An 18,351-nucleotide genomic window follows, 5' to 3' on the forward strand; every position below is an offset into this window, starting at 1 on the left:
ACAATGTCAATGCCAATGTTCTGGAGATATCTAGCAGACATCAGACATTGGCTTGATACACTGGGCGTATGTTGGGAACCGATCCCTGACCTTCGGCGTGACGGGCGAACAAAATAACCATTAGGCTAGCCCACCATCACACTTCCAATTTGACGTTCTGGAGAATGACTGCTCAAAAACAACAAATTGGTCATTTGCTTGATGCATGTCATCGATCCCAATTGCGTGGATCGATGCTCATGATATCAATCACTGGATTGTCTGGTCAAGACTCGACTATTTACAGACCGCCGTCATATAGCAGTAATATTGCGGCCTGCGGCGTTAAACAATTCAAACCAAACCAATTTCTGTTAATTAGGAACTTTCTTTGTAACTAATTACAGATTTTTTTAAAATCAAACTTCGTACTACACCGCTAGTGTTCACTGAACGTGTTCACTAAGTTTGAAAAGAATGCAGTAGTTTTCAAGTTATGGGTCGCACTAAAATGTCCTTGGCAGGATGGACGGCCGGCCGGAATTCCTTGATATCATTATATATTACGCCCTTTTAGGTCGGTGTAACCAAATCTGGATTGTTACATTATTGATAGGATGGAACAGAAATACGCATCATGATTCTCTAATACTCTAACTCTCCTTTTGTAAGATCTAACTTAGTTTATCAAAATATCATATTTAATTCATCTCATGCTAATTCCTTGGATAAATTGTACATGGAACTTAATTACATCCAAAATAAAATTCAGATCATCAAAGATAATTACAATATTGCTAGTTTATCCATCATTGCTGAAACCAAAAGCACACATATCTTTCCCTTGCCAAATTTAAAACATATATGACATGTAACGCTCACCTGGATATTTACACAATGATGACAAAATATACATTTGCATTGTACATGTATATAATGCTGCAAAGATTTCGTATTTGTGACTCTGTCAGCATTTAAAAGGGGTGGATGGCAAATCTGACAGCATGACCGTGTACATCTCTAGATACAAAAGTAGCATCAAGCTCTTAACTGTTGTCATGTTATGATCCAGGCAAATAGGTCTTTAAAAGCAATAGCGCCAAATTACCACTATTTCGCCCCGCCCCTCAGCCCCTTGGTTGTGTCAGCCCCACCATGTGTACAATTTTGAATCCTCACCACCGGAGAAGGCTTTCAACCAAATACGGTTTATATCTATCTCTTAGTTCCAGAGTAGAAGTCGCTTAAAGCAATATAGCCAAATTACCTCTATTTGGCCCTGCCCCTCAGCCCCTTGGGGGGTCAGCCCCTCTATTTGAACAATTTTGAATCCCCACTACCTACGCCTTCTTCCAGTCTAATTAGTGGTTCAGAAGAAGAAGTCGTTTGAAACAAAATGTTGACGTACGGACGAGGGACGACGGACAGAGGACGGACCTGGGTAGATATCACAGTTGTCTTCATTTATTTGTTTTGTATTTTTGTATCCATGACAGCCACTGTAACGGTATGGGTAATCATGTTTACAGGGACATTTTTGTTCACGCCACCCAGAATACTGATACAGCCAGTTTCTCCGGTCCTGGTTGTCTAACAAGCTGCTGTACAAGCATGACTGGTCTTCCGATCTCCCGGTTGACTTGTTCTGGATTTCTCGGTGAAAATTTGATTTGCTTGTTCTTGTTCATAATCCAGACTTTCTAGGCATCAGACAGTTTGTTTCTTTACTTCGACTCATTATTAGATCTTTTCAGAGATTGATGACTTCTTCTTGGTTATGTGTTGCTCTTCGGCGGATGGTTCTTTCCCGAGAGTTAGGGAGAAGCCTTCAGGCCAGTGGCCTCACACAGGCACTCAACGCTAGGTTATCACTTCAGGATCTTCACTTTCTCTAAAAAAACATCTGTCTCTACCACATGAAGTTTAACTTGACAATGCTAATATCAGCGGGGTTGACATGGCTCATTATCGCAAATGAATGGCTTCAGGCATTCGTTTGGTGATATGTCACAACAGGATTTGGTCGGTTTTTGAAGCCATTATGCTTTAGCTTGTCATGCATTGTTTGACTTTGTGGCCAAGTGTTTGAAGGATATAGTCCAAGAGATGGGAGCGATTTATTTCACCAAGAGGTCCTCACAAATAAATGCAAGTTTGAAGACAAAAAAGGCTCAATTTTACAAAAAAAGTTTGTCTTAAAACAAATCTGATGATCCATTTTCACACTAGGTGGAGCTGAAGTCATGACTCCGCACTTTTTTGCATGAAACAACTTCCAAGTAAATGTATATTTTCAACAAAAATAATATATTTTCTTTTAATATTTGGTTTCAAAATAGATAGATTTCAACAACATAACCAGTCTTACACAAAACGTGGGCTCTCTGATATATTTCTGGTGCAATAATACTTGTGTTGCCACAACAAATTGCAAACATAATCAATGCTGACACTTTTCGTTCATTTCCCTTCCCTCATTTTAAAAAGAAAGATTGCATAAATTCTATTTACTCTTACAGACATGTGTCAGAAATTAAGATAATATATTGTAACCATTCCATTAAAAGGTTATTGCAAAATAAGTGACAATGGTCATATTATAAATGCTGACAGGGGGGATAACTCTTTGGAATGGTATTCATAAAAGTTGTCATTTGGATACATTTTAAGAAACATGAAAGCACTTCGTATAAAGAAAAGCACAAAACATTTCTCTCTAATGATGTATTTTACAGCAGCTTCAATTTACAATACTTATCCTTTAGCGCACCGTATAGCAGTTGCAATTAGCATGTCTGCATAAGGTCTTATTTGGCCTACAGAAAACGTATTTAGTGTACGTGTAACTATGATCATTAATTTCATATTCATCATATTATAGTATACACAATCTGTGTAATGTTTGTGAAAATCTTGATTCTCCAAACATATCTGTTAGGGCATCAGATACAGATGTACTTGTTTTGCTGCTTCATCAATTACAACGCTTGGAAGGGGGACCTGTCTGGATTGATACAGGGAACAACTGCAATAACACAAGACGCTATATCGACATCAATCCAGTTGCTTCTGTAATTGGCAAGGATATGTGTCAAATACTTTCACACGGTGCGACCACACAGCTACATTCATTAGAAAGAGAAAGTGTTGACCCTTGTAAATGGTCCAGTCAGCAGATCCTTCAAGTCAACATTTAAATGTGTGGGCTTGTCACAGACACGACCAGAAAACGTTGTTTCTGGAATTGAAAATCTTGTCTGCACCTTATGTTCCAGACCGGAGATGTCCGACATAAATGACATTTGATTAGTATTTTCAAACAGAAGTATGCTCAAATTCTACTCCACTTGACAGGATTCGAGGGTATGACCCACTTGTGTTTCCGCCATCCAAGAGATCATTAGTTGAGAATATCAAACGAACTAACTTTGTATCAAGTGTTTGGGGAAATGTTCACACACCAACTCATGTTGAATATGCTCTAGAAGGACATGGCTGGAAGGTAGAAGATGTAACCTACCAAATTGTTTGGTCTGATGGTGACCAAATGCCAAGCTGCATCACTAAGGAACTGACGACCATACCTGATGATTTAAATGAAGACCAGGCTGATGCAAGTATGAGTCACAGTTCAGACAGTGAAAGTGACACAGACACAGATGAAGAAGATTAATGTTTATCATGTCTTGAAGATGTGAGTTTGGTATACATGTCAATTAGCTTCCAGAGAACAAAAGTAAATATCTTAAATAACAATTTGTGTCATACTAGCATGACTCTTAGAGCAGGCAATAATCAAATTGGTCAGTAACTGTTTGATTTATGGCTTTTAGATAGCCACAATTTGAACAGTTGAAATTCGTCTTAAATGCGAACATGTGGTCATTTCGATTCTCAAGAAGAATCTCAAGATATTATGAATATGAAATTAATTATCATAGTTACATGTATACTAAATAAGACATGAAACGTCTTATGCAATAAGGGAAGCTAAAAGAATATACATTGTAAAATGAAGCTGCTGTAAAATACCTCTTTGGATTGAAATTAATTGAGAACTGTGTTTGTGCTCTTCTTTATATTTTCTATCAGAGCTTGTTTCTGATAATCCATTAACTAAAGATTCTTATTTTAGGTGCTTTCATTTTTCTTAAAATGTATCCAAATGACAACATTTATGAATACCAAATCAAATCCCTTGTGTCAGCATTTATAATATGACCATGGTCACTCATTTCGCAATAACCTTTTAATTACTTTAAATGGAATGGTTAAAATTTATTTTAATTTCTAACACATTTTTGTTACAGAAAATATAATTCATGCAATTTTTTAATGCCAAGGAATGGAAATGAACGAAAAGTGCCAACATTGATTATGTTTGCAATTTGTTGTGCCAACATAAGTATTATTGCACCAGAAATATATCAGAACGCTTAAGTTTTGTGTAGGTTTTTATATTCTATTTATTTTGACACCAAATATTAAAATTTTCTTTTTTAGTTTTGATGAAAACATCCATTTACTTGGAAGTAGCTTAATGCAAAAAAGTGCTAAGTCATGACTTCAGCGCCCCCTAGTGTGAAAATTGACCGTCAGATTTTTGTAAGAAAATCATTTTACGAAAATTCAGCCTTTTTCGTCTTCGAAACATGCATTTACTTGTTTGAATCTCTTGGGTGAAATAAATCGCTCCCATCTCTTGGACAAATATTCATCAGATTCATATTTAGCAACGGTATTCGAAGTTAGAAATTTTTGAACATGCTAAAAAAATTCCGCTGTTGCGCTGCCAGAGCGAGCAACGGGACTACAATGGCAGTACTCCGGTATGGCTTCGTTAATGTCGGTAGAGCACCGGTAGCGCCCAGTAATGGATCGGCGGCTCTCTGGTGGCCTCAATTTGTACCGTATCGATGTGATACCGGTAGGGCATCAGCTGCGCAACGGTATCACTCTGCTATAGCTCCGGTCAACAGTGGAACATCGAAAAATGGTATTCGGTAGCACATCGGCTCTTACATCGGTAGGACAACGATAAGACAACAGTATCACAACGGGAACGCCGGTACTACTTCGGTATTGCTACGGTCAATTTTGATTTTGTAAGTGCTTTCTCGCCGGAGCTCCGCCAATTTTCTCACCGTTGTTAATTTTTTGCTCTGGTTTAGTCCTGGTGATGTACATCGGTAGTGTGTGACAGGCCCTTTACATAGCAAGCTAAAAAAGCCCTAATGGCAATATACATGAACCAAAAGAGAGTAATATTATTTGTAATATTATTTTCAGTCCAAATGCGTTCATGTCTTAGAGATACTGGATCATGTTATGTGATATGCTCACACACTAATACTTTTAGACTAGCATCTCCAAGAGCAACAACGCTGATGTCCTTGGCATTCTTCCGCCAACCATGTCGGGCATCTGACATAATGTTAATACCATCTAAATGTTCATATCCAGCTACTTCTTCCAATAACGCTGTGTCTCAGGAATCGCAGATTGAACATTGTTCTTGTAAGAATTCAGTTGATCCTTCCTATATCTTTGTGAGAGACTTCCAATACCAGCAGCTGAATAAAATCCTTTCTACTGGACAGGTATGAAACCACTGCTGTAAAATGCATGCCCAAGCTTCTCATTAACTAGGAATTTGTTGTTGGGAAGATAAGGTGATGATGCTAAACGGTACTGGTGTGACGTAGAACACCGTTCATCGTTAAAGCATTTCCTTTGTAGTTGGTCTGCTTCAGAGACAGTTGATCAGTTGACACTTGAACATTTCCGCCCATGCTGATCTGCTACATCTAGGCACATTTTCATGGATGATTTGGATATGACGAAAAACCTGTCATCAGTGTCCCCAGGCCCTGCTCTGAGGTGTGTCACGGTTGGATCTTCTGGGACAGTCAGGCAATGGTTTTGGAGGTAGTACGTCAAGACACGATCGAGTACGGCAGCATTATTGGCAGGCATATTAGTTTCTGCCTGAAAATGTATCTTCACCTGAAGAATGCCTCTCTTCACATCATCATTACCAGGTACTTCAATAGTGAAGCGCGCTGATCGCCCACTTTGATCCGCCATAGTAGAAGATCACTTTTATCGGTTAGATAATTCAGAAACAAGAGATTTGTTGTAGTCAGTAGTCAATTGAAAACAAAATGATAATGAAGTCAGTCACTAAGACAAGTGCTTGCCAGATCCCACTTTTTTTAGAGGTAGGGGATGAGATACATGGCAAAACAACCATGGTACAGAAAATGGTAATTAGAGTGTGTCTAGAATGATCAGTGGTTGAACGTTGGGGTTTAAGGAAATATTTACATTAAATTTACTGAAAGATGACCCAATAACAAATATACCTTGCACAACTGTCTCCACCCCCACTGATATAGAATGAAGGGTCCCCCAAAGTGTGCCATGCTATCATCCCAGAGCAGGAGGCCAGTGCAGGGGGGGGGGGGGGGGGGGGGGTCAGTTTCACTCCCAGCTGATTTGAGAATGTAATTTGAAACCATGAATGATATTCTCTGTCCATCCAGACAAGTTGCTATGAATACTCACCGCACTCTGGCTGTCTGACTGACAAGAGGGAAATTAAAATTTGAATCACAAAGTTTATATTTCTTTTCTAAATGCAGACTTATTTGACTATCTGTACCGACGTTTTTCACAGCAAATATTCCCATCAACCTTTTGCATGGTCCTAACAATTATCATCTTGAAATACCAGATAGTATTAGAAATATTTCATAAAATGTATTTGAATGTTGCTCTGTTCTCAGCATTAAGACAGCTGGTGCTATACTGGGAGAACACACCACCTGCCTCTTTTATACCCGCATGCCGGCCTTTAAACCATCAACCATCATGTCTAAAATAATACATTTACCATTATCGTTGAAACAAGTCTTGTGTGTTTTATATTCTTCATATTATAAAACTACCAAGAACCTTTTCGTTTTATATAAGATCTGTGTTATCTTTGGAAATATGGACATCCTGCAAACAAACGATAGAGAATTTATTTTTTCTATATAAATTCATGGCTTCATTTCGTTTCGTCTTTTCATTATCAACGTTATCAATATCATGGTATTAATTATACCATGTTTATCTTGAAATAACGAAGTGTAATGTACACACTGGAATGATTTTTAGTTTTGTATAATGATAGAAGAGGATAGAAAGAAATATACTTGCCACAAGCTCTGGCTTTTCTGGATGAAGGCAACGAGCTTCCCGTGGATAAGCAGTATAGTCACAATAAACACGTTTACCCATATACACACCTACATGCACATACACATACACACACCTATGCATATACCCATACGTGTACACATATATACATATACATACGTGCACACGGATGCCAGAACATATTGACGTGTGCATGTACATATAACAGTTTTCAATATGTATTCCAAATTAAACCAAATAAGGTGTAAATCAATCAGTCTACAGATAATTTTTTTCACAATTTAACTTACATATTCTGCCGGTGAATAAGCAGTCCATAATGTAATTACGGATATACACTGATAAATATCAGTCGCTATGAAAATATGTCTTGTCTGTGTCACATAACTGTGATAGTCCCTCACGGCAAAAAGTGTTTGCTCTCGTTGACACAATCAACGCGAAATTGTGAATGTTATACATCAATGTCAATCCTTTCAAACCTTTCAAGAAGCCTTCACAATTAGCAATCGCACCAAACTTTGGTTTTTGTTTGGATTAGAAGGGTTTGAACTTAACACTAGCCCGCTAGTACAGGGCTAGTACAAATCCCGGTAGGCTGGTACATATTTCCAAATTTCCCCATTGTTGTTTACATTAAAAGGGCACCTCATCTTTACTCAGTCTAGTAAAGCTTTAGAGTTTACTCCTAACCTTTCCCTGGAAAATGTTGGCACAATCAGCATTACCACTCTCATCGTGTTTGCTGTCAGTGTATTTGGAGCCACCTATTCTCAAAGTGCTGATTGAAATAATCAGCTGGAGGAAATCAACTAGCCCCAGATGTTAATATTTTTCAGTTTAACAATATAATTTTCCCAAAACCTGAAATCATTGAGCCACACACCCATCAAAGGAGATCAGCTGTTAGAATACCTGGATTCCTATCTATTGTTAACTAAAGCCAGTATTTTTGGTTGTGGTTTCACAGAAGGATTCACTTACATAACACGGGTCCCAAAGAGGCAAGTTTAGTTTGTTTGCTAGAATCAGCGCAATATGGAACAAACTGTATTTGAGAAAATGTGAATGAAGTAAGTTTAGACAGAATGGCCGATCCATATCATAACAGACTTTTAATGTTTTCTGGTTATTCATGGTAAATCCTCGTGATATTCACTTGCCTGGAATCAAGTTCTTGCACACATATTATATAAGCAAAGCATTACAATTCGCATGTGGTATAAGTAGCTCAATATTTGGAAAACAAAATCCACCTTCGTCAAGTGGATAGTGCAAAGAACGGTACATTCCCAAGGGGAGTTAATGCATTACTCCGACGACTTTCTATGCTGAGGATCTTGAATGGATAATTCTGAATGGCAATAAGTCCTGTCTTTATTATTAGCAACTTGTGACGAATTACTAATGCCAATAGCCAGCCACAAAATAGTAACACCAACCCCATTAATAAATTCCCTTGGAATTCAGCTTGACACAGTCAGAATCGAGTAAACCATAGCAGCAATCGAAAGTCTTCTTGGTTCTCTAAATTACATAGGTAGGGCCATAACCATAGGCACAGCCTTACTTCGGAGATCCACTGATTCGATTTTGTGATATTAAGAGTGAGTTTTAGTGAGTTGGGTTCAACGCCACTTTTAACAGTATTCCCGTTATATCACGGCTTGTCAGCTTAAGGAAAGCCCGAAATGATGCAGGTCTCAGACGTTTTCCACTTCGGTGAAACCCACGAGCACGGGTATGGTGCTGACAAACCTAGAAACATAATTGGGGTGAATCAGGATTCGAACCCACAATCATAGATTTCTGGCGTGCCGAAGGGACGCATCTCTACACGGTGAATCGCGGCGCCTTAGGCGACTGGGCCAACCGTGCCCCCGTGATATTAAGAAGCTTCATCATTTCATCATAAGGTTAGGGTTACAATAAATATGAAGGATGTCTTTCTGATTTGGCTTCCATTCCTAGACAACCTCATTGGAATGTCATTATTCCTTGATCAATGCTGGATTACAAACGAAGCATGACAGCTCTAAACAGACATACATAAGGAGACATCACATGGGTTCGGAACATACTTTCCAGGGCGCTGGACTAATGGTTCATGGGCGGAGCATTGGAAGAATATAGGACTAACATGGAACCATCCTACTTCAGTCTAAGTTCAGTCTAACATTTGGGCTGATGAGCTCAGGAGACAAAAAATGATAATAAACAGTGATAACCAGGCAGTTGTTTCCATATTGAACAAGCAGTGAACTACATGCGAGAAGACTATGCAGTTTGTTGGGCAGTCTGTCCTTCATTGTCTCAACATTAATTTATTAGTCAAAGGTTAGTATAAATACTATTTTTAAAAAACAACAAATATGTTCCTTATCTGATGTTTCGCCAGCTGAAATCAGAAGCAAAAACCAAACAAACACCAGTTCCCAGGAATCTGTGGCTTATCTAAAATCTGAGGCCATTGGGGCAAACAAAACAACAGTGACGAGCAATATTCAACATACCTACGCAGCTGCATTAAGGTTATTTGACAAGTTGTGTCACCAACATGAAATATCTCTGATTTGGACTGCACAAGTAGATGATATTTCATGTTTCATAGCCAGTATGTCAAGGACGATTATCTCCAGTGTGGAACCGCTACGCTCTGGCTACTGTCCTTCAGAAAACCTTTTATTTTGCAAATGCATGCAGGGATACAGAAATACAGCAGCTCTGGTGACGACACCCGACGTTAGACACCCAATCATAACTGACATGTTAAAGAGCCTACCTACTGCCCCACAGTCGGTTTGTACATTATGTTATCAAGCTTCTCTACTCCCAATATGCCAAGTCACGTCACTAACCACACATTTGTCTCTACGCTCCAACAAGGCCAGTTCTTCATCCATATGAGTGGTAAACCTGTCATCAAATATCAGTTCCTACAACACACACTAATTTAGGATAGGAGCCGCAGGGAACACAGGTAACAAAGGGAATACCACATAACATATTTTGCACATGGGATAGCTGGAAATCTCTGTATATGCTGTGTACATTCGCAGAAAAATGTTCTAACAGCTCATTTCTGACAGAAATATGGTTAGTCATGGGGCTCACCGGAGAACCGTTTTAAGGCCAGAGGGATTGGACCTGAATCTTCAGAAGTATTGACTCAACTTAAAACGGTACGAAATAAGACAATTGAAGTTGAGCTCATTGCTGCCATTCCTACACCAAAAATTAAGATGCAGTCCTTTACCAGCTTAATTTGGGAGGTAATGGTCTCATGGATGTGCTACGAATGGTGAGTTGGGATCTTACAAAATTTCACACGATGCCCTACATGCACTTAATATGGTTAGATAGTCTTCAGAGAGTCACATAGCGGGGCATACCAGACAGAAGAGTGATAGCATGCAAAGGAAGGGATTTAACCGATTCGGAAGAAAGGTGCCCTAGACCTTGAAAGGCGTGTTCACGGGAACAATTAAAGTAACATAGTCCACAGGTTTCTTCAGACAGGTTTGCACCCACCTGTCAGACATTGGCAATGACAAATTTGTTTACTCATTTGAAGAGGTTCTTGAGGTGGTTGCTGGTTTGTCCGCTCATTTCCAATCTTGTTTCATTTGTATTTCTGATCTTATGCTTAATCCACAGGGGCAAGAGCTTGCCATAAGGTCGTGGCAGGAGTAACACGTTTCTCATAAACTGTAAGTAAGTTGAACCTCAACGTACATGTTGCACCTCATGAAGTGTACCACAATCACAGAGGACGGCAGTGTATCTAATGGCACAGGATTGACTGGAGCTCACGCCTCAGGTTGTGTTTAGTCACGGAGGATGAACTGTACTGTGTATATTCCAGCCCATTTGGTCATGATGTGTTCATTCCAGGCCATTTGGTCACAACGTCTATTGTTCCAGCCCATTTGGTCATGATGTGTATATTTCCATCCGACCTGGTAATGGTTTTGTAGTTACTCCTTTGAGTAATCTGTGTACTGTGTATTACTGCTTGTCATGACGTCCGCCTGTATTTGGGGCAGTCGGATAGCCTAGTGGTTAAAGCGTTCGGTCGTCACGCCGAAGACCCGGGTTCGATTCCCGCCATGGGTACAATGTGTGAAGCCCATTTCTGGTGTCCCCTGCTGTGATATTGCTCGAATATTGCTAAAAGCTCCGCCTGTATTGTTATGTAATAAAGCTGCGCCAGTATTTTGCCACTTAGTATGCTTCTTGTTATCTTTTGAATTAATTCATTCACAATTCGACTTCATCGAGGCACTGCACTGAATTGTCATCAGGCTGTCACTTAACGATGGCTTTCAGGGAGGATAATGTAAAGGTTGTAAATATGACTTTAATCTTTGATGTGTGGGTACACTCCTTCCACACCCGCCCCCACCCCTCAACGTGTGCATGGGTCTTATGTGTTGATCCTCTTTACATAATCTAATAACTATTTAGTTTGTTATGAACTATTATGTTTCTGTTTTAAGGAAATGATTCATATTAGAATGTTTCCATAAACATACAAATAAATCCTAGCCCCGACATCTGCCACCCCAAGAGAAGTTTATATAGAATGCAATTATATACAGTATCGATACAGGGATATTGTACCTTTCACCCATATTATCAACTTAACATACATACACTTGGAAGGGTGATATATATTATTAAAGCATTTCAATTTTGAAAGAGGAAAATAAAGATCAAATCTATGACTATTGTCATGATAATAATTTATTACATCATACCTGATTTTAGTGTAAAATACTTTTGGCAATACGAAATCTGCTCTTAAAACTTCGTACAATGACGGACAGGCACCGTGGTGTAGTGGAAAGAGGGTCTGCCTGGATACCCGTACTTGTGAATGTCTCCCACATTTGACAACAGCTGTAAACACTGTTAGTCCCACTTTCAAATTTTATATTCTGTATAACCAAACACATTGTTTGGTATTTGTATGTGAGTGTGCAATTCCCTTTCTGACTTGCACCATATGTTCCCGTGTTTTGCAGGTGAACAATTGACCTTCCTTTTCATGTGTTTGTGACGGGTGCCACATGTTTATGATATGATCGGCATCGTACAGTGGACAGTGCTATTAGCTGATATTACTTATGACCATAAACATGATTTGATCGCTTTTACCAACACACACTCATATGTAACTCACATGTTGTACCACAGAAAAAAAAAATAATCCTGATAAATTCCAGATATTGCACATTACCTTGCAACCTATTACATGGTACATCTAATAAAACATAAATACTGACAGAGATCATGCTTCATAAATCAAACACCCCTTTCTATTTGCTGTAACCATATAATCTATGCGTGTAAAGCTCTCTCTATGACGATCTTGAGTTTTTCTTACCTATTTTATTTTGAAATTAAAATAGTTCACAACTTCAGATTAAGTTATGGAACATATAAAACAAATTTATAACGCTGATGACAGAGTTCACAACGAACACCAATTACATCATACCATATTAAATGTCTTTTATTCGTTTGTGTATAGAATGTTAGATAAACTGCAAAAAGCGCTTATTCAAATGCTGTCACTTCAGTTACCATACCATGTGACCATACTGTGTCTACATACTGAGAAACGTACCTCTCTTTGTAACGAATCGTATTGACAGCCAATATTACTCCATTGGGTTCCACTTTTTACTTTCATGAAAATACCGATTGTCACTTTGTTTTTTCTTTGTGGAGAATTTAACGCATGAGTGACCAACAGTACAAACTCGTCTAATCCGGCTCAACTCGAGGACAGAAGAATAAATGTTTATTGAGAAGGACCAAGGCATTTATAGTAAATGACCATTTCAATGTTCTTGTCGGTGCAATTGCATCTCAAAAACTGTTAACACTTGACTTGTTTCGAATTGAGATAATTAGTCTTACCCATATTTATTTTCATGTCCCTCGTTACACTTGTAAAATCTCTGAAGAAAGTCTATTCTTTTCGTTATGGGGTCCAACAGAAAGTAAAACAAAGTTTCACCACGTTTTAAATACCAATGATATGGCCGACATTCAATCCCTGTTAATGTCCCAGTGAAGTAAACACCCAAATATAGCCTCAATCTACGTTTGCTGTAGATATAGATCACAATAAATCTATCTAACAGTAAAAAGACATTTTCTGGCACATGTCATGAATGTATGCGATAAAGACTAATACTCACGTAGTAATGATATTCTACAACATACAGCTGATACTGTTGCGTTTCAATAAGTTCAGGCCATAATGTTTATTTAGACAATGATTCCTCAATTATTACATTAATCTCTTTGAGAAACATTCCAGCAAATGGAAAACAAATGTCACATAATGAACATATTTTCTTGTCAACGTTTTTGAAGAGCTAAGAGATCTTGCATTTAACAGGTATAATAGTAATGGTTATATTTATTTAAACATGCAGTGTGTTCGGGCAGTGTTAGCTTTGTTTTGGTGAAGAATGCAATATATTAAATTCCAAGATAATACAGACATGCACTGGCCAAATTCAAATATGAAACACCTTTCCCAGTAGACACTTGCATTTATGACAATACACTTTTACATCTCTTACTGAAACAATAGACTCGTGCTTCTGAATTATATGTGATGGTGAATTCCATATTATACAGCACTGCCTTTTCATGCAATTAATAGAAATATATTCTGATCATGATTTTATGTTTTTCTTCATCACAAATAGAGGTTTGATGTTCAAAACTTAAAATTAGTAACCCAGTTATGAAGAACAGAACAGAAGACTTTGTTTTGCGCACAGATGAAGCCAGGTACTAATACTAAGAACATACAATGACGTTTGTGGTAAAGCATAAAACGTCAACGCCAGAGAATAGCAAGTCTCGATTATCCACCAAAACATATTTCACTGGGCGCAAAATGCAACACAGTGGTGAAAATAATATGAGTGGAACACGGAAAATCAGTGAAGACACCAAGTGTTCGCGAAAATGGTAAGCATACCCTACCCTACCTGTAGCATGCGCCACTCACACAATTGCATAAAAAGTATGTGTGTGTTGCCTGACACGGCACATCGGTACTATGCCACCCGGCGGCGACATGTAAACAAACCAGACAATCAAGTGATGGACTAATAGAAGAAAGAAACATATGCCTGGTGCCCAGGCTGTTTTCTAATTTTGATTATTGCGTTGGACAGTTATCTCTGATCATATTGATATTTAAATCATCATTGCATAGTGTCCCTTGGGACAAGGGCAATACACAAAAGAATACCATCAACATAGAACCTCCCCCCCACCCACCCACCCACCCACACACACACACACTATATATATATATATATATGTGTGTGTGTGTGTGTGTGTGTGTGTGTGTGTGTGTGGAGATGGACAAGATTCAGGAAACAATGGCAAATATGCGGACGTCACTTACGAAATGTCACACTTGCATCCCAAGTACCAAGTTGTCCTTCTACGCATCGTTCTCGGTACCTCAGGTTTGGTATCTACTATAATTGTCTAACAGAATTTGGAAATATTGATGAAGCACAAGTATTTTGAACTGTTAAATCAGGTACAGTACTGCCAGTTGAGAGAATCGGACACACACACACACACACACACACACACACACACACTATATATATATATATATATATATATATATATATATATATATATATATAGTGCTTCATCAATATCTCCAAATTTTGTTAGACAGTTATAAGCACAGAGTAAATCCTGTTTTGTGTGTGAAATGAAAACTGTTTAAGGGGATATGATTGAAAGAACGTATCAGTTTATGGATTCCAAATACATATCATCACATTATAACAAATAGCATTGTACAATCAGTGTGGCCATATACTCACGTATGACATCAAGAACCTGTCCACAGTCAGACATCAGATCCCCTCTAGAGCCTGGTGAACCCCTATAACAACTGTAGACACCATGGTCAGAATTCCACACAACATCATACAGCAGGAAACTGAACACACCAGATCCTGACGAATCAATGTTCCCAGTAAACTCTGCTCTTGTCCTGTACGTGCCAGTGATGTCCACCTTGTTGTAGTTGGTCACATGGAACAGAGTAATGTCTGATGAATAACGTCTCACTGTAAACTCCCTGACAGCAGGCTGGGGTAGTCTCCAGGACAAGGTTGCATTACGTCCTTGACGGGCATATACCACTGCACCAGCTGAAACACAACACATCGCCTGTACTGTTGGGAAGTGGTTAATCAACCAACTGTACATCAAAATTAATCGGTTTGTCTCATTTTGCTGTTCTGCAATGTAACTTTAAGTGATACTAGATCACACATATCCAAACAACAAACACAAGTACTTACTTCAGCAATATTTTCAAGATAGACACTTTCTCACAATTTCCGTCAAGTTGTTGAGAGAGATGGGAACTTGTTAGGTTTGATGACTGCAAATTGTATTCGATTTCCTGATGTTCTCAAATAGGTCAAACTAATACTCATTTTATTATGTAAAAACTGGAGATAGAATTTGTTCATGCTTATTTGCGTATATTCACCTTATATTCAAAACACAAAATATCCTGTTCAGTTTCTTGTTTCTTTCTATGACCATATCTATCCCGCCTTAAATGTTTAGAATGACACACAACTCTTAACTCCTCTCTTTTCTTAGAAATCACAAAGGCTTATTACGGGACCATTGAGACTTAATTTATTTTCATTCCCCATTAGAGATAAACAGCAGGACAGGCAATATTTATTGATATTTTATTTAATATAACTAGGATTATATTTCATATGATCATATGAAAGTTTGTTTTGTTGTCTAATGCAACACTCAGCAATATTCCAGCTATATGACGGCGGTCTGTAAATAATCGAGTCTGAACCAGACAATCCAGTGATTGATAACATGAGCATCGATCCACGCAAATGGGATACGAGGACATGCATCAACCAAGTCAGCGAGTCTGGCCACCCGATCCCTCTTACGACAAGCATAGTAACCCTTAACGGAAAGCATGGGTTGCTGAAGGCCTATTCTGCCACGGATCTTCACGGGTTTCATATGAAAGAGGAGAGTGATAAATGTGCAAAATGTGCTCACTATTCAATACAAAGTAGCATAGAAGAAAGATAATGCTATAATGTTCGTTGGCTAAATACACTGGGTTTTTTTCATCGAGATTAGAATTGATTTTTTCACAAGTAACATCTACCAAACTATTCAAGGTGTTTTGGTGTTTGGTTTTATGCCAAGGACTTCAACATGAGCCCGTTCGGAATCAAACCACTTTCAACAGGATTCACATATGAGATCTTAGAAACTTACAAAACAAATGAAAAAAAAGCTTGATAGAGAAACTAGACTAAAAACGGACTGACGTAGGACATCAAAGGATATTCAAAACATAAACAATTATAACAAATGATGACGTACGAACAGCGTTAGAGAATAGTAATACTTCTACTGAAATCAGAACAACCGCCATGTTCAAAAAACTTATTTGTGCTATAAACATGCATTGTTTTCTATCAATACGTAAAGAAGTAAGCACATCATACATGTCTAAGAAGAAACAAATAATTAAGGTAATTAAACTTCTATTATCAGGTACCAAGGGGTCTCTTTTAGTCATGATGTAGCAGTAATGCTTTAGTGATCCTGGTGATCTTGAAGTACTACCAGTAGCCTTAAATTTTGCATAGTGGCAATATGTTCATACAATCACCAACGACAAAATAGTAACATCTTTAGACACAAGCAGAAGCATCGAAGCACCTCTTTAGTCGTATCCTTGATCCTTGTGTGGCGACAGCAACGAGGGGGGATCATCTAAATCGACCGGTTTTACTTGATATTAGCAGCCGTATTAAGGAACGCAAGTTGTCTTGCCTTAATGTTCAGTATTATAAGATATTGTTTCAATAACGGCGATGTACCTAGTTCATGGGATGAGAATGTATTTAACCTGATACAAAAAGCTGGTATTAAAGGTTTATGTTACCTGCTAGAATATAGAGGTATTACAGTTAATTCAATCGCTTCATTACATGCAGATATATTAAATACCTGACTGTCTGGTTGGTTTGAGAGCAATACTATCTAAGCTGATGAACAAAATGGTTTTCGATAAGAGAGAGATTAAGCGGATAATCGATATGCTGTATCTACTTTAATTCAAAATAGAATAACCTGTAAACAATCAACTTTTTTAGATTTGATTATTTAAAAAGGGTGTTTGAAACTGTTACAAGAGATAATTTGCACTTCAAGCTGCGAAGAGCAGGTGTTAAAGGCAAAATACTGGACGCCATACAATCTAAATATCGTGATGTTAATTGTTTTGTAAAATTGAATGGATATTTCACTGAACGTTTCCCTGCTTATCGAGGAGTAAAACACGGCTGTAAATTTTTCACTACTTCATGTTCAGTGTACATTAATGATTTGGTTGAATGTATTAATAATCGTAATTGTGGTATTCAAATAAACGATGTAATATTATCTTTGTTGTTGTGTGATGCTGATGTCGCACTCATTGCTAACTCACTCTGTGTCGAGTCTAGCCTGTCTTGTTTGAGGGATGGACTGAACGTTATCAAACATATGTGAGAATAACCCATGTGTTGTGTTGATAAATGTGAGTAAGGGCCGATAGACACATTCTAATATTGTACATATTGCTGCAATGAAATTGCCTCACAATGCTTTGCAGACCATTGTGACGTCATTGGTTACCATGACGTCACAATCAAATGACATCACTAATGGCTCTGCTACCGAAGCTGTTAGTTGTACTTTTTACACTTAAGACACTGCTAATTACTGTCTACAAACGGAAAAAGTTGGAAGAATGATGTTTGATGATAAGTAAAATCTCACCCTTGTGTCTTTTGATATGAAATAAATCAACACCCGTTGATAAAAGTGGAAAAAACTCCCCTTTTATCAACTCGTGTTGATGTATTTGATATCAAAAGACACGAAGGTGATATTCTCTATACATGATACAGAATCGAAGTCGTTAAAGAAAAAGAGTAAGCATTAGAAATCTGAATACATTCTCATATATTTCAAATTTGGTTTCACATTAATTTTTATATTTCATTTCCTTTTCAGTTATGACACTTCAGATGTCGCGTTGGAGAGGCACAT

At 38.0% G+C, this 18,351-nt stretch overlaps 1 protein-coding gene across 1 annotated transcript in view; it reads right to left on the reverse strand.

The window, feature by feature from the left end:
- Positions 1-18,351, reverse strand: part of LOC139457890 (scavenger receptor cysteine-rich domain-containing protein DMBT1-like) — a 63,203-nt gene that overhangs the window by 4,298 nt on the left and 40,554 nt on the right. Inside the window, exon 4 of the mRNA XM_071239237.1 lies at positions 15,069-15,401. Coding sequence (XP_071095338.1) covers positions 15,069-15,401 — 333 coding nt within the window. The remainder of the gene's footprint in view (positions 1-15,068; positions 15,402-18,351) is intronic.

This window comes from Haliotis cracherodii, unplaced genomic scaffold, assembly GCF_022045235.1.
Source record: "Haliotis cracherodii isolate W230 unplaced genomic scaffold, xgHalCrac1.p SCAF_12, whole genome shotgun sequence".
Lineage (NCBI taxonomy): Eukaryota > Metazoa > Mollusca > Gastropoda > Lepetellida > Haliotidae > Haliotis > Haliotis cracherodii.